The following is a 27621-nucleotide window of genomic DNA, read 5'->3' on the forward strand; positions in this document are numbered from 1 at the left end:
ACTACTGCATATGCACAACATTTAAATAAATGAACCAAGCTTCACTCGTGCTATAAACGTGGACAATAAATAATCATTTTTTTATGTAAAAATCCTTTATTTAAAGTTTCCGACCTTCTAAACTAAATCACGACTGGACTAATTTACTTCTTATTAGTAGATATAATAAGTAGCTGTATAACCAATAGACTTACAAAGTAGTCAATAATTGAACTGACTTCAATCACCCATGTTAAATCAGTAAAACTACTTGGGTTTTAGTAACATTGATTAAATTTCTATTCTTATATCAGATATAAAGGCACATTGTATTACATTCTGTATGGTACTTTACCTCGTAATAATACTTTCATTTCGTCTCCGCTCTACACAAATACGTTATGGTTGTTTCAAAAACTTCTGATTTTTTTAATCTATTTTCGCTGACTTACATAATTTTGAAATTCCAAGGACTTTTTAATCTATGAAAGAAAAGAAAGGTATTGGCATCATTTGATTACAATAAAAAGCTGACCAAGTCCAGAAAGCAAGTCATCATCTCATTTCTTATTACAACCTTTCCGTTTGTTGATTTTATCTACAACGTACTTATCTGTATATAAAATTCCACTTTATTGTACAAATTGCTACAAATTACGCACCGATATGAATGATTCATAGTGAAAAGACTTGGCTCGTTTCCTTCATAATACTAATAGACAGACACGTTTGAACTTTTGCTTCAGCAACTTTGAAATTGATTATAGTGTAAGGTTCACGATAGGCATTTGAATTTTTTTCTGATTTGTTCACTTTTTTGCAGATATGACAGATATCAATTGACGAGTTTCCCACAGGGAAGAGTTTTAAAGAGTAATAAAAAAACAATAGGACACTCTAAACACTATTATCATTATTATTATTATTATTATTTATTATAGGGAGGGGTTCGTTTGGAATTTGTGCTTAACTTTTTCGAGCATGAAATGGATACTAGAGTTATCCTGAATAATGTAGTTTATAAAAATCTAGTTAAAGCATTAGTAAAATACGACCGTATTGGGTATTACAAATATATGTGTAATTCATAACAATTAATTACAAGGGTAACTTATTTATACACGTAAATAACAATTTCGTAAAAAAGGCATTAAGCCACATGACCCGATAAAGAATTGCTCCTAACTCTGGGATTGCTATGAAATCTGCGATGATTGTTAACAAATGGATTGTTCTGCTGTTGAATGTCATCCTGGAGCTCTTGTTGTGGTTGAGACCTTCTCCTCGCCCTTGGTTTCGGAGGTGGTACTGGAGGCACACGACCTCCACGTCCCTGCCGTCAGACAAGGACGTCGTCGTTTTGTCAGGCAAGCAGCCCAAGACGGGCAATTTTAGCAGAAAGAAAGGTATGTATTATAAATACCAAGGGTTTAGGACAGCCCTGCACAATAATAGTTGCTCATTAGATTATGTCACAACAATCTTACCTGCAGATACAAAGCGTTAATACAATTTGTACACTTACCTGAAGATCAAGCTCCTAAAAATAAACATTACAATGACATTAAAAACCACGTTTCTCAAAATGTCTAATTCAAAAAATGCATTGTGAAACCGAAACAAGCGTCAACATAGATGTAGAATATATCATGCATCATACAGCCTTCATATGTGCATGACATCAGGCAAATTATATATATTTTTAACTCTAGTAATAAAGGAGAAAGAAGAGAGCAAAATTACATAATGCTGTTGTTGAACCTTTTCACCGTCTTCGGCCCCAAAATCGAGCCACAACAAGTGGTTTGCATCATCCGCCGATGTTCTCAACTGTGTGTACGAGTACTGCCAGAGCACCTTTGGAGGGCCGCCCCCTTCGCCCTTGGGCAACTCTGAGAGAGTGAAGCCTTCGTCGTAGTGGACCTTTAGCTGACAGGGTTCATTCTTCCAACTGCATTCTAAGGAACCACAAGAGAGGAAAAATTCTTGAGTCCATTTTTGCAATAAAATGATTATTTTGATCCCTACCTGACTTTGGACGACTTTAATTACAGAAAAAATTATGTGCAATGCAATACGTACATATTTATACTTAGGTATGTTATGTGCAAGTATTTTGGTGGTCTTAAAAGTGATTGCTGCATGCGTCTGCCAAATTACCAAAGTATAAACCTCTAGAAACTTCCGCTCTTATCTCCTCAACTTATAGCCTCTCTTAAACATCAAGTCTTAACGTCATTTAGCTGGTGAAAGTACAGAGACCGGGCTTTCTTCCACAAAAACTGCCTCCAGACCAAGTTATAAACGGTGGTGTAAAATAAAAAGTTGGCACAAATGGCCAAACTTTCTCCAACCAAGTTTTTGTTGCTAATCTCTGAGGTGCACTTGAACATGTTGCTGCTCTTGTCTTTGTTTTACAGAAAGACAAACCCGGCCAATCCAGTCAGTAACAGACTCTTGGAAATAATTATGGTCCGCTCGAACGTAATTAAGGAAGCTCAAGGAATGGGAGAAACCCTTGAGGGAAAATAATGCGGGTTTTTGGAACAGTATTTCTAAAAAATATGTGACACATTCTTTTCACTTTATGTTTCTTATACTTATTCTGCAGGATCTTTTCCTAAAAAGAAGGCGAGAATTCTAACAAGTGTGCAGCAGAAACAGAAAGAGCGAGAGAGATGGAGAAAGAAGGTAAATAGTTTTCTCTGTCGGATGGTGCAGATAACATAACCCACGGACGTAAAGGCCACACACACAGCCCACATAAATTAGAGACTTGTCCCGAGCAAAACTTACAAATTAATCGCTGGTTAAAATCCAATTTGTAAAAAAAAAAGTTTTATTTCAGCAGCAACTACTAAAAAAGTACAAGTCGAAACTTTTTTTGGTCCCTCTGGTATTTTTTGAGCAAGACTGTTTGGATTTCATTTTGCTCCAAAACTCTTCAATTAGAGGATGACAAATTGTAAACTCTTTTCCAAAAAAACTTGTGATATTAACCAAAGTAATTAATTGGACTATGCGTGTACGTAGTAAAAAAATTCTTACTGCACATGACACGAAATTATTTAAATGTGAAATCTTACTGCAAGAGATCTCTTTTTGACTATTGGCCGCTTCGTGTGAGGAAACGACGATATTTCGAGCCCAGCCTGCCAAATCCTTTTGTGTTTCAGTTCTAAATATAACGTTGACCACGCCTGAAGGAGTTCCGATTCTGATGTGAAAAGTGAGGAAGTCACGCAGTCCGGCTGGGGACGTGCTTTGGCTGCGGCTGCTGGAACTGACCAATCTGAAAGTATCAAAAGAAAATTCTTTGTAAAGAAAAAAATATATATAGAAAACAGGTCTAGTAACTACTTTGCAATGTTCATTCTTACGCATTACTTGTAGAGATGCGTACTATTTCGTACAATAACAAAACATGAAAAAATAAGTCAACGTTGATGCATACTTTCTTATTTCGAGTTCTAAAACTAAATAACTTTTTCACTAAGCCAAATAAATTTCATTGTGATTCTTCAGTTCATGAAACCCCTTTCCTGGCAGTTGTTCATCCAGCTAGATTGTCCCCCACTTATACCCCCTGGAGCACCAGAATGCTGGCTGACTGAGTGCTGAGTTTCATATGCAAAATTCGATTGAATTGAAAGTCAACGGTGAAAGTAGATAACACAACATGAATTCAGTAGTAGTTTTTAGCAGTCGCTGTCTGGAAATGTGCGAGCAGGAGATTCTTACATTCCATTTCACTCCCCTAACCAAGTGCTTTTCCAAGAATATCAAATTAAATTATGATAAATACATTTTACGTAGCATAAATCCAAAGTTTCTTCTTTTATCTATTTTTTAGGGAGAACTTTCTGGAGTGCTGTCTAGCATGTCTTTGCCTACGATAAGGAAGGAGATTATTAGAATCATGCTCCACTTATTTGAAATGAAGGATCGAAGTCTAATATAATCTATCAAATGATATAGTCGACATTACCAATTTTTGTAGCAGGGAAAGAGCAATTCGTTCCATATTATTGTCTCATTTATTTACGAAAAAAATGAACTTTATGGAATAAGTTTTAGAACGGTTTTGTCCATTCAAAAACAACTCAACGAATGCAATTTCAAACATTCAATTTTCTTTCAATTGCATTTTTTATTTAACAAAGCCCTATTCTTATGTGCTTCGCAATGCAAAGTGAGAGTGGTATATCAATGTCCTTGGACGACACTTTTACATAAATTCGCCAACTCTGACAAGTTGGACTGACAGACAACAACATGGTTTTCGCATTTGTGATCTCGAAAATGTCACTTAACTCGGCAGGCTCCGAATAAATTTCGCAACACTAATAATCCTAAGGTGTATGTAATGGGTTTCACAAATAATATGCGTCGCTAGTTCTAACATGAAGATAAGCACAACTTTATAGTAGTTTACCAGTATAACTTTAGTACCTTGTGGTAAGAAGCGGCCACGAGTCGTATGGGTTCGCCCAGGCATCAATCGACCATGGAGGAGAGTTATACAAACGCAGTTCTTTATCCGTGATAACCTGAAAATGAGAAAGGCGAACATGAATTTTTGTTACTGAAAACTGCAAAGACGATATTTTTAGGAGTTTAGATTAATATATAGTCATGAATTTGGATAATAGGAGAAAGCATAATTACCACGAAATTGGGCTGCCACAAATTGCTCGCATCATCTCCATCCGACGACGTGCTTTGGCTTCGACTCTGAAATAATAAATATATTTTTTTAGCATTAGGATTATGCACAAATACATTTAAAGACAATTTTCAAAGCATCAGTGTGACAAGACTGTAAAAAATAAAGCCGTAGAATTTTTTATTTGCTCTGGTAATTCGTACATATTTGCCAAAGTCGTATTCACTATGTGCCTAAAATGTTGCCTTCTGTTGAAGGAACAAGGCGTTTCACATTTCTTGAACCGAACGAGCCAAAGCAGCACAAAGAATTATAAATAAGAGACAAGTGCCAGTGGACTAATTAAATTAGCTGTGTGCTGATGCTACATCTGCGGTGTGTGCCATGCTGCGCCACCATAACACCACCAAGAAAGATACACTCCCAATTAGTGGTGAATGGGATGGGACCCCCAATTACTTCAAGTCCTATACAACCATCCACAAACTCCAATACCAAAGCAGCGCAACGTGTTCCCTATACTTGTGAGACTATGTAGCTGTTCAGCAGTAATGTGTCTCAAGTCATGGTCTCTCGAGTCTTTTGGAAGGAGTCACTCTTAACTAAAAGGTACATCACTTAATTAACCGGAGCGAGAAAGACGTCAACAACCCATGGACCGGGAGTGGGAACCCAATCTCATTCTCTCGCATCATTCTTTTTCGTTTAAGTATTATTACAAGTCTCACCCTCTAAGTGTCACTACACGTGGAACATGTGTGTAAACTAATGTACATCGGGTCAGCGCAGCGCATCTCGCCAAAATAGTGTGCCGCTGTTGACCTCCGATACCTCGTGTAGAAAATGTTGGTTATTACATAATGGAGGTTACCTTGATGGAATTATTGGCAGATCCGTGACTTTGATGTCCATGTTGCTGTTCCGACGCTGGTGGATTTCTCTTGAGCAGCCAACCCATGTGTCGTACCTTGCCCTCCAGCAACCCTTGGACGTAGCGGTTTGCCCTTTGGAGGGCCACTTGGGTGGAGTCTGAGAGGGTGTGGCTCAGCCCGGATACCCAAGCCTGACACTGAGCCATACTTCCGGCCCGCAAGACCAAAGAATGGAGACCGTCCGGTGCATAGAGCTCCATGGTTCGGTGATCTGGACGAATCATACAATTCCAAATATGATTATTGAAGGTTAGTAAAAAAAAGTGACAAAGTTTGCATATGTGAAAATCTAAAGTATAATTTCACTTTCACAGGGGTGGCTAAAAAAAGTAATCATCTATGTATTCACACCACAATATCGTATTATAGTAGACTTCCTTCTAAATACTTACTCTAGATTTTCTTTAATAGACCATTTATTCCATAATTTCAGTTTTAAGTCGGACACTATGTGCCCATTGGTATCCTTCAACATGAACGTGAGACATGCAATTTCACAGATATTGGAAATGTCCATGCTGCCAACCAAGGAGAATAAAATGAATTGCTTTCTCCATCCAACAAGTCCTTTCGGATAATAATGACACGAGGAAAGAGACCGAAGGGAGCCGTTGTTCCCTGCGTCGTTTAATTATTCAATAAAGATGTGAGCAAAGATGTGTCTCCTCTACACCACCAGCAGCCAAATAAACTTTTACAGTGCCTTTACTCTTTAAATTACTCGATTAAATGCAGTGCACTCTCTTATCTTTGGGGAAAGGAGGAGGGGAAAGAGACACGTTCCCGTGTCATCTTTCCCTTCCAGAGCCACTGGGAATGTATATGTGCCCACCCAACTCGTTCAACTAAATTAAAGTCCGCCTCAGCTTTCCTTTAATCATTTTAGTAGTAGCAGATATATTTAGTAGCCTCCACAACCCAAGGCTTTATTCGAACCCAAATATAAACCAAATACATAAATCAAATTTTTCCATCTTCTGTCAAAAGCTACATTTTGCATTGGCTATGCTAACTAACATTAGGATGAATTGTAAACCCTTTTTAATTATATTGGATGACTGACAGCCGACACAGGAGACAGATGGAAAATTTCCGCAGACAGAATTTGCTAGCTAAACTCATTACTTGTAAATTCCATGTAATCCAAGAAAGACAATTTAAGCTGCCAGGGTCTTCCTCACCCAAAGAGAGAGAGAGCGAAAGAGAGAGACAAAGGAGAAATGAATATCTGAGAGAAAGGACAGAATTACGAAGAGTGCAAATGCTATTGTCGTGGTGTCACAGTCACATCTCATTCATTCAGTTCAGGGAATCTCTCTCACCATTCTACAACTTGACTTGCTCTCATCTCTCTCTTTGGATCCTAAATTACATTGATGCCAACATCTCCTAGCCCACTTAAATTGTTCCTCTGAATTAAATCGTCCCCATAAACTATCAAGACGACCAATACTTATGCACATCCATGTAAAGTTCATGCATATTGTCAAAATAAATTTTGCATGCAATGCTACCATCCCTCCAGATAGATACACGTATTAAGTACATATACTTTTAGGACGGTTAATGGATATACGTACTCAATCCGTCTGAATGTGATCACTATTGAAAGGAATGGTCTCAGTTGCTGTCATGTTCTACATATTTTCTCGTCTCTCTCTCTGGCTGACGACGAGTGACTGAGAGAAGGAAAGACGAAGGAGGATGAGGAGAGTGAAGAAGGACGGAAAATAGATTGGCTCAATTTCCATGAGAAACGTATCACAGAGCCAGCAGAACACAGACATTAAGAGTCTGGTCTCGTGTGGAGTCATCATTATATTATAATTTGAAATGATGTGAATTTAAACTACCACTTGAAACGAATATATATGTGGAATGAATTGTAGCAGTTCTGGAAAAAAATGTATAAAACTCCACGCCCCATGCCCCACAATCATTTTCGGCTAGGTCCCACTACCTTGGAACCTTTTACATGCATAATTAAACCGTCTCTGCCCTAAAAAATATTTCAATAAAATACCGAGGTCGGGGTGTCTGTAGTTGGTGGCGAGGAAAGCGAGGGTGAGGGGAACGGCCCGGGTGTCGCAGCGCCCAAAGGAGCAGTCGGGTGCTGGACCAGGCAGACCGAGCGGTTCTTCGGCCCGCCCCCCATTGTCCTCGGGGGATGTGGTGCAGGTGGTCCCATTCGCCATGTACTCCTTTTGCAGGTCCTGGTAAAAATGACAAACTTGTTAATATACGATTATTTGAGATAAGACAACCTGCGGAAGCCTGGCAATTTGCTTCAACTAATGATTTGCAGGCTTTTCCAGGCTTCTAAATATTTTTTGTTTTAGTGTAGAATATCAAATGCACAGATATCATGGAAGTTGGTATAAAGAAGTAAGACAATTTTGTAAATAATTACCCAGCCCAGTTCAGCCAGGAGGGATGCCTTGCGAAAGTATGGGGTCACCTCCTTCAGATATTTCACTGTAAACAACAAACAATAAAATTACTGACACACTTATTTAAACAGCATATACACAATGTACATACACCACGCACTTTGGTTTGATTTGAACTCCTTTGTTGTATTTCGACTAACTTTGCAAAGATGTACAAGTTTCATTTGCATTTAAAATTAAAAATTTATAGAAAAGGCAGTGAAAAGCCGTTGGTGGTGAAAGTTTATCTTTCGTGCAGTGTGTAGAGGGGTACACATATTCATAGCTTGAACGAAACGAACTTTCTCTTTTGGTGACATTAACCTGACATGGAACAAATACCAGGCCCCAGTTTAATTAATTCTAGGAAAAAGCTTTGTGTCGAAATTGTTTGTGTGAGGGTGACATTAATGGTCCTTCGTGGTGTGGTACGCAAAAACTATGTGACTACGGCCTTGTCTACATGTACAGTGCTTGCGAAAACCACGTTTTTCTTAGGGTCGGGTGCACGGTGACGGTTTGGTTTGCTGGGAAATGGCTCAAATAGTTGATTATAAAAAAATACATGTCTACGTACATATGGGAGTATTAAAAAACGAATTTCATAGTTCTAAAATTAATTTTCTAAAATTGAAGTCATGAAAAATTGAAATTCATCCTCTAAAAATCCCGTGGATATAAATTTTCTTCTATGATAAGTACTTGTGTAGTGTCACTCACTTCACTCGTAAAATAAAATATCAGTTGGTGACACATTTTGGGTGGTACATTAATTTAAATAAGAGAAATAACTCACCTTCCAACTCGACCGTTTTCCCAGCTCTCTTGAGCGACCTCACGGCCTCATCATGAGTTGCATTGTGCAAGTCTTCTCCATTTACTGTGAGAATAGCTATAAAATAAAGTAGCAAAACTGAAGATTCAAGCTTGTTCACGCGTAAATATGTGTACTTAGGATTAGTTAATGACCAAGGACATAAACACAAGGGTAGCTGAATACACAACGATGAAGGGGGCTGGGGGACATTTCATATACCTCCGAAATTTGAAATATTTTAACTAATCCCAAGCAGTAAAAAATGGATGTTTACCATCACCGACGAAAAGCTGTCCCGTTTGGTCTGCTGCCATCCCCTGCAAGAAAATTGTCATGCTGTCATAAATCATCAGAATCACATGGCGTATCAGTTAAGGTATAGGGCGGAAATTGAAACATGGATTGGATTTGGAGTACTCGAGCATGTCTCATGTTGATCACCCTATATGTTCGTCTTGTGTACATATGCAGGTCTTGTCGTTGGGACAGAGTCCTGGTACAAATATTGTCATATTTTTCACAATAATCCATATCCTGGATTAATGCTCCCATAAAAATTCACGCCCTACAACAAACGAAATCAGGACACATGTGGAGATTTCCTTTCCACATTTTCTCTGCAAATCCACAGCAGTGTGGAGAACAACCCACACCAAGAAAATCACTCTGCTTACTGCATCCACATATGCAAACTGACAAGTGAGTGGTGAAAGTGTATAAGCCTTCCTTTTTAATAAAAAATGTAATCAACATAATGCCAGGTTTTGACACTTTTATTCTCACTTGGTGGTCGTGGTTGTCTTTATCTCCTCGTTATTTCTTTCTTGCTCAGCCAGATCAAATGGCGAAGGGAAGGAGGCGCTCGCAGTGATTTATGTCACATACCGTACTCTGAATTCTTCAGTACAAATGCATCTTCTGATCTACCGCATAATCATTACGGCGCGTATAAAAAAATCCAACTCGGTTGCCACCTTTCTTCTTAAAAAAATCCAAATGTATGTAAAGAAAACTTGGATATGGATTTCCGTATATCTCCGCCTTCCAGTGTCTAATAAATTGCGAATTAAAAAAAAGAAATCTGATGTACACCTGACGATGCGACATGTACCACAATATATCCTTTCTATTATCATATTTATGCATGCGCACGTGTGTTCACAGTACATTCACATGAACAAATTGGAACAATATTGAGAAAACACAAACAACGTTCAAACTTTCTCTGTGTCTCCGAAATCTAAAGTTTGCAAGTGACAATCTGTGACCCGTGAAATTCGGATTTGGATTCAGAGAGAAGCACAGTCTCAAATCAAGTGAAGAGCTGGCTGAGAAAGACAAAAGGCAGGCTTTCTTCCTTGGATGAGCGGGACTGGAGAAAGTTGCTTGTGCCATTTTGCATTAAGTATCCGAATACAAAACTGGGAGCTTCATGCCATGTGCAATATGGTTGCTGAGCTCATGACCATGCATGATTTTAGTTTGTTAGCGTCTTGACGAGAGAGAAGCTCTGTCGGTCATACGTCCTCCGCAGGCTAGGTTTTCAACAGCAGGGGTGATGTTACCACAACTGAAAACTTATCTCATATCGCCAACATCTTGAGATGAAACAATTTGACACTGCGAAGCTACTTTAACCTCACGATGATGGCTACTCCCTCGCCACTCACAAATAATTACCAAGAAACTATGGGAAAATCAGACAAGCACCTGAAACCCATCGATGCAAAACTTTTCAAGAGCTTTCATCCAAAACAAAGTTCCCGTACACTTGTTAGTACAAACAAAGTAATCGACTTAACTACGGTTGTTAAATATGAGGCTGATCCATTCCAGGTCCTGAGAGAAACTTACTTGAACGGAATTGAAGCTATCTGGCACAAAGTTTCAAAACTATTCACAGCAAGTTTTTCTCCGAAACCTTCTGGTCTGGGCTCGAGGTGTGGAAGAAAATATGTTGCCCACTGGCAAAGCATATACGCAGTAGCACTTTTCAACTGATATCCTATTAAATAACTTGCTCATTCAATTATGCACAAAACAGGGAAACGAAAAGGATCATCTCTGGCTCTATCCCATAATACAAATTTTGTATTTATCCAGTTTGAAACTTGGAAATTGGATTGGAAATTTTGAAGGTTTTCCAAATTAAATCCAATCAAGGTTGAACTGCGATGCGCACTTATGCTAATAATAATATTAAATACACATCTATCTAGTCTGCAGCTCTACCAAATTAGTAACAAAAATTTTAATGTTATCTCAAGAAAATTAGCATATTATTGTATATTTCATCCGTCATTGAAATCTACATTTTTTATTAAGTATATCCCATTGTATGAATTTAGATCCATTTCCCTAATTAATCTTGCTCCTCTTTATCCTGTGTCAGACAGAACCGTCCCTTTCTCTCCGTCCTCTCTCCTTTTGTTTCTAATTTCTCATCGCGATCAAGTTTATGGAGCTAGTTCACCTCCCACCCTGCCTGCCTTACTCCTTTTACTACCAAAAATATTATCCGATTCAATTCAAATCCATCTTCTTAAGAGCAAAGTTTATCCTATGGCGAAGGGCAAAGTTGCATCCTGGGCTGAACTCAGCCTCCGAGTCTCGTCGAGATCAGCGTAGTCGTTGCTAGATGAACTATTTGAAAATGAAAACTATCTCCAATTCAATTCGGGAAGGATGAAAACTTGCAAAGTTTAGCATAACTTGGAATCTCGTTGGTCTCATCGTAATTTAATATTGGACTAGGACGGGTAGCAACGTCTCGTCTCTCTCTCTCTCCAAAAAGGTATGGCTGTACATACCTTGGAGTAAGTAAAACTCAAAACGGTTATGTTTACGACGAATCTCTCTCTCTCAGCAGCAGCAGCCTCATAATAAACAAAGGAGAAAGAGGAGAAAGGTGGCTGTCGGCTGGGTGCTGGTGTAACAGGCAGCATATATCCTTCTCTAAAATCTAATGGCAGCTTGCTTCTTCTTCTTCTTCTTGGATGGAAGGAAGGAAGGAGAGGTAGCCAACTCCTAATGGGTTATGTTATGTTGTGTGGATAATGGATAAAGTATCGATTTTCTCTTCTTTTCTCTTAACTCTGATGAGTCTCACTTTCTTTTCCGTCATTCCACCTTCACCCTTGCACCAGCCTAGCTTTCCACTTCCATCAATGAGAAGAAAGATTTCATCTTCGTATGAAATGAAAGTTTTACCCAATATTGCTTCTGGCAACTGTGTCGGTCTGGGAACGAGATTCATTAGCAAAAAAAAACTATAATCTCACCTTGAAAATTTTGGAGATTATTACGGGCATATTATTCTCACGCCCTCCTTTGATGGAAACTCCGAGACCTGGGTAAAATTTAAGAACCTTTGTTATTACCCGAATAAAGTCTCTTATCGTTAACTGGAGTAAAATAAAACAAATGACAGGAGAGGAAGGATCATGGTGTTTCATTAATGTATGATGTTCGTGTATTACTATTATTATTTGAGACATGACTTACCGTGCGTTTCAGTTTTCACAACACGGACCAACCGCACTTCGCAACTCATCCCTTCATTTCCGTTGGAATTTCTGCAGAAGAAAATAGATGTACACATGAGTGACAACATTATTAATGGTAGTTGTACTTATTATTACAAGGTTCAGGTCAGATCGGTTGATAGTAATTAATTTTTTACCCAAAGTCGTGTCCATTCTGCTCTGGTGGCGTGGGAGTGTTAGAAGACGTTCCATTGTTCGAATTGGAATTTGAATGCCCATTTGTCGTGGTGGTGGAATTGGCTTCTGTTTCGTATAAACTGAGTGAGATATATTGTCCCTCAAGTGATGCAAGGACACGATGCCATTGGTTTTTTATAAGCACTTCTAGGGGACCACATCGCCCTGCTCCGAGCGTGGAATGCCCTCCTGACCAACCTCCCGTTCCAGTTGAGGTATTAGATCTAGTCGATTCCATTGTCTCCATTTTCATTGAAATTTTGTTAACGGCCAACCCCTGTAAATTAAGAACCTGTGGTTACATACATACATATATTTGTCTTGTGTGTATGCAATATGATCATTTGCAAATAGGCATTCTTGTAAATATGACAGTATTTTTTTTACTGCCATTTAATTTTCCTCCAGGATTAAATAGCATAATAACGTTTGTTGATTCCAAAGTTCATGTCATAACGTCAATGCTGATGGAACATTCAAATTCGTTTTAATGGAAAAGGTCTCATAAAATTCCAGTGAAAATAAACGTACGACATATCGTCGCTGTAGATCCATAAAGTACCAGGGATACTTTAAGGATTTACAGCGACGATATGTATATTAACGAATAACAATAAGGATAAGCCAACAGGGCATCTGAGGGAACAATGGATAATAAATGAAGGAATGGCAACAATCACATTAAGGATTCAAATCTCAAGTGCCACATACTAACATTTTATTACACAAAAATGTCGCTTACCTTTCGTATGGTGTATCTTACAGTATTTTTTTATCTATACTCAAGAATGGTTGGGGTTTGAATTTTGCACACCTTGCTTTCTTTCTCCCTTGTTTTCTGATAGTTTAATGTTACTGATATTTCTCGTCGACGTTCCTCTTGAAATTGTAGATTTGGTGGCTAAACAAACATTCAAAAATATACCGCTGTTTTCACGGCTAGTCCTACCGAAGTCACAATTTTATTTTGTATTGCTTTGGGTTAAATTTTGTCTTTGACGCAAAAAGTGTGCGATGTAAGTTCGGGCTATGTGTTTATGATATGGTTTTATGGATGGAGAGGTTTCTTTTGGTATTTCAAGTTTTTCTAACAAACAACGTCACCACTTTTTTTAACAATTCAGTCCAGTAGTCGAATGTCCATGTCTCATTGATTAGTAATCAGATGGTGGGCCTTCCAGGCAGACATCCGTCCATACAGGTTCATTTAGAGATTACAGAGGAAGACATGTCATCATCATTAATCATGATCCAGTCCAAGGGTTTGGTTGGGTGTGTGTGGACGCCAGGGCGGAAAGAAGACCATTAGTTACCACCACTGCTGCATAGTACCACACTGATTAGCGATTAGTGGTGTTGGTGGTGGCGGGGGGTATCAGTTGCTTTCACTCCAGAAAATTATCCCGCGATTTATTCCTTTGGCAGGGTCTGAAAATAGTAATTATGACTAATGAGGACTCCACTTTTATTGCGTGATGTGCTTTCACTTCCTTCTTTTTCTCATAAAACTAATTGGCAAACGATTATTTGGAGGCCGTTTGAACTTTTGCACGTAATGGAAGCCAGCAGAGGTTCATATTTTTTGTGGTTTTAATAAGTAACTTCCCATTATCAGAGGAGGAATAGAAATTCTCCCAAGTTTGCAAGTAATGAGCAGATCTTGGCTTTAAGCACAAGACTTTTGATAGATCGGACTTTGTAAGAACACCATTACTCTATCCAGTCTACGCTAGTCATGAGTCAAGAGCCAAGAGAACTAATAAGATTATCACAATTATTTTCCCAAGAGAAATAATCGCTGTCAGATTTTGGCTAGAGTTCAAATACCAAAACGAGGTTTCATTTTCCTGCGAGAATATTACGTATTACGTAGGATGGCGAATTGTGTGTAAGTACACCAATGTTAAAGCTCGCCTAAATAACTTTCCACATAATACACACATAATGTCAGTACATACATTTCATTCGTGTACAAATTCATCTACAAATTGGTGTGCGCCCAAGTTTTTTTCAAATAAATTGTCGACTTAGGGCAATCAAAAATATGACAAATAATTTTCATCAGTGAATGATATATAATTACAATATTTTGAGCATGTTAAAAGGTCTAAAAACACCAAAATCTTAGAAGCTTTTTTGTTTATTTATAGTCGAAGATAATTCATTTCCACTTTTGCCAGTATTGATCAGACTCTAAATGCATGCATAAGCAATGGTCAGCCCGACTACATAATTTGTTCGTAAGAAGGTTTTCTGGTTTAGGCTTCTACAAAATTGAGGCAGGTTTCCTTGCACAAGAAAATCTTTGTTTGAGTGACAGGTACGCCTTGAGCTCGCAGACAGGTATAAAAGTGAAAGCAAATTGATACAGAGTAACCTGTCAGTTTCTTCATTACTTTCACCGCACCATGCATTACACTAGATTTCAGGCGTTCGTGAGTGTTACAAATGGTGTTAAACTTTTGGAATTCCAACAACGCCCAAATTTTATGTGCATCATTTTAATGCATCAACGTAGGACTGGTGGAAATCAAGAATTTAGAAAAATTTGGTATATGGTATATGATTTCATTTCTCTATGCACCATAAAATTTCCAAATATCCGTGACAGATGAAGATGGATGGAATAAATAATCCTGAAACACCCTCGCACTCACCATCAGACCCACCCATTATATTGGCCAACCATATGGATGGCGATCCTATTGATTCTACTATGTTCCTACTGCCTAGCAGATTGATTCCTATAGTACAAACAAGATTCAAATACATATTTTTAATATATGTATGCACAGAAATACCAAATACATATTTTCTCCGTTCTGCATTTGTTCCTCAAATTCCTTGTGGTGATTCTACGTACGCAGATCAAAGATAAAAACACTGGAAGTTCTTCCAAATTGGGTAAAATTGGAAGTTCTTTCCAGCTCGGAAAATACAATGGGTGATGGCTGTGTAGGTGTAATAAGGTGTAGTCGTCGACTAGTCATGCAAATGTGCAATGTAATGTGGCATTATTATTATATATATTTTTTACTTTATGCTCTACCAACTTTCTCATTCTTGACGATACATTTTTCTTTGTTACTTTACTTGGTTTTGTACAAAGAGAAAATAAAATACATCTGCTCACAAAAATTGACTCAATTTCAATGCACCAGCTGACTGTACATTTTGCTAGCTGAATATTCAAACAGGCTCATGCCTTCCTGCTTTCAGTACATGTTCATATGTACATGCACGTTCAAATGCATGAAAATAGCAATTGTGCTTGAGGGATGGATGTGTACATTGCATTTAAGTATATCAAGAGGATTTTCAAGTTGAGAAAGAAGAACCAATAAAAATGCTAATATTTGGGACCATTTGCATCATTTTCTGATCCATTATTCCTTCACTCACACCTTTCCTTCCAACCAGTAGCCAGCCAACATTAAAAATTTATTCGGAATAATGGGGGTTTACATATATGTACATGAGCACACTTTTTCATCCCTCCTCGCGTTGGAAGGATTGCAGTGTAGTTGGAGGAAGAATAATGAGGATTCGGAAATAAGTTGAATGTCTTTCTATCACGCGTTGTTGTAATTTGCAGTCATAACTCTTCAAAATTTAGCTAAAATAGATGTCTACAACGCAGGGAGCGAAATGCCACAATTCGGATCTAACAAGACTTATTAGACTCCCAAAAACAAATATATATCCACACGTCCTATTCATTCGCAAAACAGGTATTTAAAAATCACACTCAGTCATATCATAAGTGCAGATTTATTGCTGATAACTAATTTAATTGCTGCCACCCATACAATTACAACACCATTGCATGTGTTTTGCTGGCATTACTTCCATTGCGCCAAATAACTGGTTGCAGTTGTTGCAATCTTAATCTAATCTTGGCTTACAAGGTACCATAATAAATAATGGCATCCGAGGAATAATAATAACAAGGAATATAATAAGAAGACAAATTTGTAGTGCCGATTCCATTGAGAAGTATCATGATGCTAGTACTTAATTACGCCACCCATGTGTACATAAGCGTAAACATGTTTAGTAAACAACAACAAAACTGATTGAATTATTGCTCGATGGCGATAAGACATGTTTATCACTCAGCCGCCACTTGACCTCCACAATTGGTAAACTCTAGTCATCCCGTTAACTACTGTATTTGATGTATAATCCGTGCACATAATAAATATGCATGTAATATAATGATTTGGTCAAAAAGTAAGTAGCCTTATTTACTCTGACAGGTTCATGATGTAACATTAGTAAAATATTTATGCATCAACATGTCTGTTTTCGTATGACAAATTCAAATGTATGGAATGTTCAAAATGTCTAATATTCAGTATTTATATTTTCATGATTAGATTTTTTGATGTATTATGTGACATCATATAAATTACTTGGTGTATTGTACACTGCTGATGTATGTAATGTACATAAACCTTGACAAATGTCGTAAATATTGTGTAGAAAGCAAGAAGCAGCAGAATGCTAATTTTAGAGTCTAATAGAAGAGGCATTTATGCCCCTTCTATACAGAGTACAGATATAATATTTATCTGTATTACATCATATCGAATGACATGACCTCTAACTCAGAGTAGCTATTTATCAATGTCTGTTAAAGAAAACATCTGGATGAGAAAAGAGAAAAATCCGAGAAAATTTATGAGGAAATTAAACAAATGAATGCTGTGTAGGGTAGTTTATCTCAATGTTTACGTGTTCAAACCATTTATTTCAGCATTTCTGATAAAATAAAACACGATCAACGATTACTTAAACGTCACCTACAATATATATGTTACTATTTACTAATATTGTCCATGTATACATACACACATACAGATAAATATCAATGCGTTTTTAGGGAATTGTGTTTTACAAATACGTGCCATTACAGTGGAATACGTTGCAAAAAATATTATTTGTTCTTAATAAAAATAAACCGACAATTCTTACCAAATTTATTCTGTCCTTTCGCATCATTTCGAGTTAAATTATAAGGCAATTGCACTGCAGCATACAGTCATTAAGGCACAAGTTCATACTTGTCGATTTTAGTGCATTATTTACATATTTTTTATAAGTTCACTTGAGGTATAGTAATTAATACTAAGAAAATTTCGGTTTGACACATTTCACCATAATCCAACATATACTGCTTTCACATGTAGTCTACATATTTATCCTATAATAGGATTCCTATTACATAATACTAGGTAATCATTAGAAATCTATAAAACTTCAAAATTTAACACCACACTTGTAAAGTTTCTTTCATTTTTTATTGAAACATTTGCACAATTTTACACTACAATTTCTGCACCGTATAAAAATTCAAATAATAACAAAAGTATTACACACACTCTGCTAATTATTTTTTTACGAGTGGTGAACAACGTTTGAGCCGAGTTTAAACGGAACTCAAATAAGAACTGAAGTCTGTCTGTGTGTATTTGTTCAATGTTGGTTACAACAAAGAAGGGCCGTAACTTCCTTATCATAAATGAAATGCAATTTTTTTTACATATCATTCTAGTTCCATAAAAACTGTAAAAGTTTTGTAGAAAATTGGCGAATGTGAGTGATTTCTGGCATGTTTAAAGTGTACATAATCATACGGCCTTTACTCCGGAGAAGGTCGACAAATCATCTTTGCCCGATGATGTCTCAAGAATGCGTTAAGAATTGGAGGATCTTGGTTTATCTCATGATTAAGAAGGATCAATGGATTCACGCACTATTTATGTGTGAAGTTACCATTTTTTATCAACATTCGGTTTAATCGCACTTACTCTAACATGATTAGGCGAAAGTTTCATTTCATTTCAATCTGACCAATTTAAATCTCTTGTAGAAAAGCATGGAATATATGTATTTCTATACATCAAAAAGGGCATTTCCCTTTCCGGTTCAGAAATCGAAGGGAACTGTCATTTGCATTATCCAAGTTTAAATTATATAAATGATTATTTCCATCTTTTCAATGACATATATCGGTATATGGTGCTTAATATGGCATAATGTGACACTTTTTGGTAATTGGAACACAATTATCCAGATTACTTTGGTAGGAAATTAAATTAAACTTTACTTGTTAAACTTCTCTACAATCTCGGAGATACTTCATATAATTGACATATTCCCTAAGGTCTGATTGCTTGCCTATACGCCTAAAATTTAGATAAATGTCAATGGTGTTTTCAGTATCTCGTCTCATTATGTCAACCAAACAGTAAATGGACCGTTGTACGTACAATTAACCTCTTGTGTTTAAATTTGTTGTTGGGAGAAATATATCTTGAAGGATAATTGATTGGTGTAACCGCCGGATAGGATGAATTAGTAATAGTCATCTGTGGCGCTGGCTGAAAACCAATTCAAAACTTCGAAGGCTGAAGGGTTGGTTTATCTAAATTCTAAACCATTCGAAAAGTTAAGCTTGCAAGAAGCTAGAGCGAATGCATACGCAGCTATTATTCAAATATAGCACCTTGATTGTAGTATCATCTCGAACAATATTCATTGGAAGCCTTTACGAACAAGTTATGGTTATGCTACCATTTGGTGACTATAACCTTTATCACCCTACAAAATTACTTTATGTTAAAGTATCCATAATGTATCTATTTTCTAATTTTGGCCTATAAAACCTGGTTGGTTCAATTAGTGGGCCTTTATTGTATCCATGTTACCCTAAGATTTTATGAATGCGCCTTACAGTCAATGGAAAAAGTATTGGCAACCCCCACGCCAGCTAAATAAAATTTGCTGTAACGTTAGAATGCATTATACAATTGGCATGAAAATTTGTAGGCCTTTAGCAAATATTATGTAGTTTTCGATTATAGTCATGTTTTATTGATTCAAATTAGATAAACACAGTTTTTAAATAATTTGTTGGAAAATTTGCAAAATTTACCCGCAAAAAGTATTGGCAACATGTGGCCAAATTAATTACGCGAAACAATTTTCTTAATCAGCTACCACATTTCATTACGGTAAGTTAATTAGGTGACCAAATATGACGTTAGCTACATTTTAAGTCTACAGTTGTGTTGTCTGGAGCCAAAATGGCGACATCAAACGAGCTGTATTTGGCGCGGCGAGAAATAATCATGTATCTTTCACAAAAAAGCTTTACTATCGAAAAATCAAAGAGAAAACATACTTTTCCATATTTACTATTGAATACGTAGCCAAGAAATATAAAATGACAATCTCAGTTTCTACTTTTCCATGGTGCGGAAGAAAAAAGTCACCTACGCCCACGAGCCACTGATGAATCAAGCAAATTATCACTCGAGATCGGAAGATTTTAACCCCAAAAACCATGTTGAATTTGAGAACCAACTGTGGCGTCAACATATCATGCAATATTGTGAGCAATCAAAAATCATGCCATGGGGTTTCAGGGTCCAGAAGCCCGACTGACGCGAGGGTCCCCAAAACGAACCAACTCAATAAATTGGAATGGACTAAACACCACCCTGAATAGACTTCCAATGAATGAAGAAGGTTCTGCTGGTCTGACATAAGCATATTTTACTTATTCGGAGCAAATTGAATGGTTCAAGTCTGGCGGATGCCATAATAGGCTCACAAAAACGAATATGTTCGTATGACAGCTAAACACAGAAGAGGAGCGATTATGGTTTGGGGTTAAATGATTAGGTCGTGGCGTAGGTAGCTGGTCATTATCGATGGAATCATGACCAATGAGGTCCAAATAATCATTCTAAACGATAATTTGAAATTATTTGATAAAAATCTGACCTATGAAGGAATTTTATATTCCGAAAATTCAGTGACCCCAAACATGTAGCCAATTTAACGATGCAAGGTTTTGGAGATCGAAAAGGTTAAGCTTCTTTCGTTGATTGCAGTCTCCCGATGTGATTCTGATTGTCCGGATTCAGAAAAGAGGGACTGGTGGGAAACCACTCTTCGAAAAACGAGCTTGTCAAAAGTTCAAAGGAAGTGTGGGCAGCCATATAGAAAAGCGTTATAACGAAACTTGTTGAATCAATTCCACGACGTATTTTTGCTTGTATTGCGTCGAGGGGAGGTGCTACGTAATACTAGAAGCAGTTTGTCATAATAAAATTGGCGTTTCTTTGATTTATGATTTTTTAAGTTAAGGGTTGCCAATACTTTTTGCGGGTAAATTTTGCAAATTTTCCAACAAATTATTTAGAAACTGTGTTTATCTAATTTTAATTAATAAATCATGATTATAATCGAAAACTACATTATATTTGCTAAATGGGTACAAATTTCCATACCAAGATTCCTAAACTTTTTAGCTCGTTTCCGTGGAGTGAATGTATTAGGATTATGTAATGAGGTTGTCCAAGGATGGGCCATCTTTTAAAAATTATTAAAAATTTTCGAGTTGGGGACAGGCACGCATTTTTTGGCGTTGTCACCCGTTGTTGGGTGAGTGAGAAATTATTTTTCGGTGGTCTTTTTCATTTCTAACTCGAATGCATATTATGTGATATTGATGACCACTTCTGCCCCCGATAATTTTGTATATTTCTACACTTATTTGTATACATATTTTTATGAAGATAGCGACCACAACCAGGAGGATAATTCGAGTTCCAGATAAAGAAATGTTTATTTATCTTTAAAAAAACTTGACAAAAATTGACATCCTCATGATTTTAAAAACTTATACCGTTAACAACTCATCTTCGGTATCAGCAGGAGTGGTTTCTGAATCTGCACCAGCAGCTGCTACCTCATCAATTACAAAATCTTCCAGAACTAAATTATCCTCCTCCTCTTCGTCCTCCAGGTCCACCGTTATCGTGGGAGTGATAATTTAATAATGAAAATTTTGTCAAGTTTTAGACAAATGAAAATTTTTTCTCCGGAACTCGAATTATCTACCTGGTTGTGCTCTTTATAAAAATATGCATATAAATACGTGTACAAATATATAAAAGTATCGGGGACAAAAATGGTCATCAATATCACATATGTAATATGCAATCGAGTTAAAAATTAAAAGCAGTCCCCAGAAAATGTAGCAAAAATAATTTTTAAAATAATTTCTCACTCACCCAACAACGGGTGACAACGCCAAAAAATGCGTGCCTGTCCCCAACTCGAAAATTTTTAATAATTTTTAAAAGATGGCCCATCCTTGGACAACCTCATTACATAATCCTAATACATTCACTCCACGGAAACGAGCTAAAAAGTTTAGGAATCTTGTTTCCATACCAATTGTATGATGCATTCCATGGTTATAGCCAATTTTATTTAGCTGACGTGGGGGTTGCCAATACTTTTTCCATTGACTGTATGTTCAACGTATGAAGTTGAAGTTACATACACGCTACACATCTAGAAGTGCATTTAGAAATCGAGAGATCGAGGCTGAAGGGCTGAGGGCCTAATCTTGGGAGATGGGAAAGTGTCAGTTGTCTGTCAAGCGGGCTGTTGTTGGTTACACAACTCTCACTCAAGATGTGGCCAAGTTTACTTTGGAGAAAGTCGATACTTGTTCTCGTAGATTTTCCGTATAGCTTTTCCCCTTGGATTTCCAACGGCTATGCAGACAGTGTACACGCATTTCTCCCCTGAATACAAACACAAATGTGGAACGCATATGCAAGTGTAAGACAATTAAACACATTAGGTTACACATTTCTCTTGATTTATAAACATTGTGAAGACCATAAGCGCAAAGTATACATAAATACTTCAAATATGTTAAAATGCGTTTAACTCGCGCACGAGTTGACCACCTTTTTGGCAATAAAACTACTCAGCCTTTTCGCAATACATATAAATAAAAAGTCTACCACATAGGATTATCGAAGAGTCAGCAACTCTGCTCGAAAGTGAGCATCAGTATTTTCATTTGGAATTAAGGAAACCATCTTTGACCAGCAATAATTATATAGAAATCAAGGTATGGCCTAATCAGGATACCGCCTAGTTTACCTCGCACGTCAAAACCATATAGCCAATGTTTGCCAATTTAGGATTTCCTTACATATTTTTCACATATCAGTATTAACGTGCGTTATAATTTTTCTCAAAGTTTCCATCTTACGTTTTAAAATGTCCCTCAGTACATTTTCTAAGCTATTCTCACCAATGCAGCAACATACATAACCGTGTGGTGTGCAGACTTATATTCACGACAATGTTGTCAACAGTCTGTGTGATATGTACACATATCTGATCGTCCTTATAATATTTCGTTGTATACACAAACAAGCGAGCAGAATTGGATCCGTCGGACCAACTACATAATCACATACAACAAGCTCTAGGTGTGGCTTGGCCGGACTTCATACGACGGCCGGTCAGACTTTATCCTCCTCGCCAAATAAGACTGGGCCTTGGAAAGCGAAGGTTTGTGGAGAGCAAAGCCCCAGAGTCCAGCTCAACTCTTCCTCCTCCAAAGTAATAATGCTTTTCCATTAAATTCCTCTCTAACCCTGCTCTCCCTCCTCCACTGCGATCTGTATTACTTACATATATTGCCATCGGAGGGAGGGATACGATTGGCGATTTTTCCACTGAATTGGCCTGCCCGCTGTCAATAGCTTTATAGCTCCATTGAGATGGAGATAGCGTGGAGGAAGCGATCCTTCTTTTCCTCGTCAAAAGTGGATTGTTGGTCGTCAACTGAACAATAATGCAAAAGAAAAGGCGACTCACACGCCTCAATGTTGACGATCACATCACATCATGCGTAAGTTTTGGGTAAAAAAAATTGATCAAGTAATAAAATGTTTGGTGGCTTGGCTGGTGCACATTCTGTCAAATATATGAAGCGTTCATGCAGAGGAAAGGTTTTCACTCCTGACAAGATGGATGGATAACTTTAAGCTGCCCACATACACGGGAAAAAGATGGGTAAAATATTTTTTGATGGTTTGATACCCCAGCAAAAGCGACGATAGAGTGGACTACCACGCTGCTCATAAGGTTTTGCAATGCCGTCTTAGGAAGCTGCCTGGATAAAATATTAAGAGACAAAGAATAGAGAAAGTCGGGTACCCAGATACTTCCCCAAGTGTGGAAGACATGTTTTTCTAAGAGCTCACCAGATATCTCATGGCTGAGTCGCCATACGCCTTCGTATGTATCAAATTCAATTTTTTGAATTACTCAATTATCGGGAGAAAGTGCAAAGTAATGTAAGTTTCCGCACATCCTCCCTCACTGTTCAAACATGCCTTCACTTCTAAACCTCCTACACCACATTATCTTTTATTTCGAGAATATTTGCACTTTCATTAAATTTGATTTCACCCACGCTTCACACCCACCTACGCGCCTTCCACCCGACCACATGATTCGATCAACTGGAACCACTCTAAAAACTCATACGTATCATGGACACATAGAATGCCATTTATTTATGTATAAGGAGAAAGGATTGGACCGGTCAGCCACGTACAATACAAATTGGTCTTCTTTGTGGGGATTATTGCCGGGTTAAAAGGAAAAACACGTCATGTCGCACAAGAGGAATACAGCACAACTATACAAATTTTTGTTGCGCAAAGTTCTAAAAAAGTTTTGTCGATGAAATTTTTTATATCTTTGGATGGTCACTGGTGAGTCGTCTTCTCAATATTTTGTCACTTGATACTTTAGCAAAATTCCACAAAACCTCCCACCTGAAATGAACACCCGTGTTCTGAGCAAGATCTAGGCTCCGACGACTCAATATGAACTCTTTTATTTTTAGCCGTAAATTTGATCACGACGACGGTAGCACATGCACTATTTGGTCCTTCGCGTAATAACCACGGAACAAAGAAACGAGTGGTGGTGGAGAGATTGATGAGATCATCAAAGAGAAAGTGGTCTCACTTTGTTGAACATTGCAAAGCGATGTGTGTGAGCTGGACAGCACTCGACAAGCAGGACACACTGCCAACTACACAGTTCCTGATTATTATATTTATTACCCTGCATCAACATTGCATGTCTAAGAAATAGAAAAGGCGTGAACAGGACAAAGGTTTCCCAATTTTTACAAACACCAAAAGGTTAGCATCACAGACTCGCTCAACAATTTGACAAAAGCATTCTTTTATTGCACCTGCACATGGAATGCAACGAGATGAATTATACACATACTTTTCAATTTAATTGTCAGATAGAGATTTTTAATGTGCAATGCTCTACTTTTTTCTCTATCATGCATTTCTTCACTCTCGGTATAAGCGCGGCAAGTATGTACAATTGATTGATGTAGTTTTACTTGGAAAGTCTAACTTTATCATAATTAAAGAAAATTTTCGTTCCCAATTTTCGAATACATCGCTGATTTTCATCTACTTCCTCCCTTTGCTGTTCACCACCCTTGCTACATAAATATTTCAGTTTTCTCAAATTGGTTGTACGATGAACTGCACATTATGCATGACCAATGCATTCATCCATCCAAGTTCCAAACCAAACACAATAAATAATTGCATCACCGGGAACGGGGAAGGAACTAGGCGTTACGATATTTTGTATTGCAGGAAGCTGGAGAAAGTGCGTTTGTGAGGGGATATTTATTATGAAGAGAAAGTGGGAGTTTGAGCTGCGAACAAAGAGGAGAGGAAAAGGGAATCTTTGAACACATATCTAGCTGGTTGGGAACAAAAGGATGTCCACCACTTTCATTCATCAAGCGACAACGGCAACGACGAAGCGCCACTCTTCATCATTCATCTCATCTCCTCGTCTCAAATTCCGAATGCAGGGTTTCCACAGGAAACTTTCCAGTCGTCACCATCCTCACATCATTTCATCATCGTCATCATCATCATCCCACGTTGAACACCACCGTCGTCCTTCACGCGACACTTCCTGTTTAATCACGGCAACCGGTCCCACTTACCTCCTCCCACTCTCAAATATGTGCAGTATAAATTCCAGTATAAATTTAAAACAACGGAAAAGCAAGTTATTCTCCTGATGGACATCTCAAACTTCCTTTGATGATTTTTTTTCTCGCAATATCGATTTAAGCATAAAACTCTACGCACTTATTTGACATGACAAAATATGCGTGCTCAGGGCTTCTCCACCACAATAAGAATCAACATTAATCTCTCCCAGTGATGTTGTATGTATCAACCATGCACTATCGTGAATGGGAGTTATCCTCAATTCCCTGTGGGTAGTAAAACGGGTCCCATTTTAGTAATTCTGTGGTGAACTTCGCATTTGTTTATTTTAGAGATGGGAAACCCATAAATTATAAACAGGCAGGCAGGAGGGAAATGTGTACTGCGTATAGCTCGGCTGCCTTATCTGGTTGGAAATATGAGGGACAGACAACCTGGATGACGCGAGGCTGAAGACACATAACATTCAAACATTCAACATTTAAGCATTTCCATGCATGCTATCTTCGTTTGTGAAAGTTGATGATTTTCATATTACACTGCACCTTAAGCAAGAATAAATCTCATGTTTTAGGAGGTTCGATTCCAATTTCAGCCCAAACTACCCATGCCGGTGGTAAACTGGGTGGTTGCTGATCTAAAGAAAACAAGAGGAGAGGAATCGACCGGCTTGTAAAATGTAAACCCAAGCGCTTGGCATATCATCTCCTCCTCCGTAAAGTAAAGTATCGCCACCGCACAAACCAAGCCATTCCCTTCTCTCCGCTCAAATGCATAGTACTGAATACCTAGATGGATGAGCGCTCAAATGCCACCACACGCAGAGGAGGGTGAAAGTGATACATTTGTGGTTGAATTGAAAGTGAAAGCAAAGCTATAAACCTGTACGTTTATGGCTATGCGGTCAGATACATTAACTTAATTACTACCTTCTGATCGAAAACGCTGTCCAAGACGAACCCTTGAATTGTAAATACAACAATATTCAACACAAACAGTATGATCGGCAATAAGTTCTTGGTAACTAATAATGCTTTTAAATATTGGACTCGATTATTCAATCCGATGGATAATCGAGCGCTATACAGAAACGCACTCGTTCTTTTCGGTGTCTCATTTCGATCTTTTCATGAGCGTTGCATTACGTAACCTCAAATTTTGGCGGATCGTTTGCGGAGTTCATGAGACAAGTATGAATGCATATCCCTCCGAATTAGTCGTCGTATCAGACTGGATTTTATTTGGATAAACTCAATTATCTCTCATCAGATAATTATTTTAACGAGTTGAGTTCGCTGCCTTCGTTTTCGTTCAACATCATCAACAACGGACACGAACACGGAAGTTCATTCACTTCCATGACTTTCCCTCCTCGCCCGTCGCCTATACATATTTCGCTCATTTGCTTTTGCTTCCTGCTCATCTCGCAAGCTCAAGGCTATCTTTGCTGACTAATTAACTCAAACTTTATTACAGAATTACAGTTCTAGAATTTAAATTAGGTGGACGATTTCCCCTCATATGCTCAACCAGGGGGCTCCCAGATCTATATTCTTAAAATGAACAGTGTTCCGCTGTTTTTCAGGCCATTATCATTATGAGAGATCCATATTGACGTTTGCATGAATGTGCGTATATGGAGGTTTACTAATTGTCAGAGTTAACGAAAATATCCAGGTTATACATATTTGTTCAGCCATTCTCGTGTACGCAAAAGTTGCATAAAAACTTGTCTCAAGAAGTTTCAAAGCTTACCCATGCGCTGAATATCCTTGCTTGTCGTCGTCCCAGTCAAGGTAGTCAGGTCAGTACAATGGAAAAAGAAATCCGTCTGTTGCACCATACAAAATCAACTCACTTTCACATGTACAACAATTGCTCCCTGCATACAAACAGGTTTCAGTCACAACTGTAAAAACCTTCAGCACCAGTAACAACGAACCCTTTGTCCTCGAACTAGACGAGGCTGAGGAACCATGCAGAATTCCTCATACTGCTCAAACGTGCATATGTAGTGATTGTTGCGAGATTGGGAAGCAACTTTTTTTGGCGTTGCTGATTTTGTCTGCAACCACAGAATGAATGAAGTTGAGACTTTCTGCTCGAGAGGAAGTGGATGGTGGCCAACGTTGATGCTGATGATGTGGGCAGAGAGAGCGAGAGAGAGAGAGAGAGAG

The 27621-nt window shown here is 37.9% G+C and overlaps 1 protein-coding gene across 3 annotated transcripts; it reads right to left on the reverse strand.

The window, feature by feature from the left end:
• Window positions 1–76: 76 nt before the first annotated feature.
• On the reverse strand, window positions 77–27579 carry LOC110859406 (beta-1-syntrophin). Of its 3 annotated transcripts, none has more exons than XM_022108365.2 (16): window positions 27200–27579; window positions 13288–13973; window positions 12506–12822; window positions 12328–12398; window positions 12105–12172; window positions 9098–9140; window positions 8803–8898; window positions 7988–8052; window positions 7601–7790; window positions 5517–5788; window positions 4648–4713; window positions 4432–4529; window positions 3066–3271; window positions 1723–1937; window positions 1505–1519; window positions 77–1420 (listed from the first exon to the last, which is right to left on the reverse strand). In XM_022108365.2, exons 3-16 carry the CDS (start codon window positions 12796–12798, stop codon window positions 1343–1345), a joined length of 1776 nt encoding a protein of 591 aa, XP_021964057.1. In that variant the 5' UTR covers window positions 12799–12822; window positions 13288–13973; window positions 27200–27579; the 3' UTR covers window positions 77–1342. The 3 variants fall into 3 exon arrangements, with proteins under 3 accessions (XP_021964057.1, XP_021964065.1, XP_021964048.1); XM_022108373.2 differs by lacking the exon at window positions 27200–27579 and adding an exon at window positions 17523–18003 and having other exon boundaries at window positions 1741–1937; XM_022108356.2 differs by lacking the exon at window positions 27200–27579 and adding an exon at window positions 17523–18002.
• Between the last annotated feature and the right edge of the window lie 42 nt (window positions 27580–27621).

The sequence above is a fragment of the Folsomia candida genome, unplaced genomic scaffold (genome assembly GCF_002217175.1).
Source record: "Folsomia candida strain VU population unplaced genomic scaffold, ASM221717v1 Fcan01_Sc001, whole genome shotgun sequence".
Classification (NCBI taxonomy): Eukaryota; Metazoa; Arthropoda; class Collembola; order Entomobryomorpha; family Isotomidae; genus Folsomia; species Folsomia candida.

Bases quoted from the DNA above. Each gene is read 5' to 3' on its own strand.
- LOC110859406 (XM_022108365.2), bottom strand. From the start codon at position 12,798: ATGAAAATGGAGACAATGGAATCGACTAGATCTAATACCTCAACTGGA. The intron at 8,899-9,097 runs GTAAACATCCAT...TTTATTTTATAG, and splicing joins ACAGCTTTTCGTCGGTGATG to CTATTCTCACAGTAAATGGA. The intron at 4,530-4,647 runs GTAATTATGCTT...TCTCATTTTCAG, and splicing joins TGTGGCAGCCCAATTTCGTG to GTTATCACGGATAAAGAACT.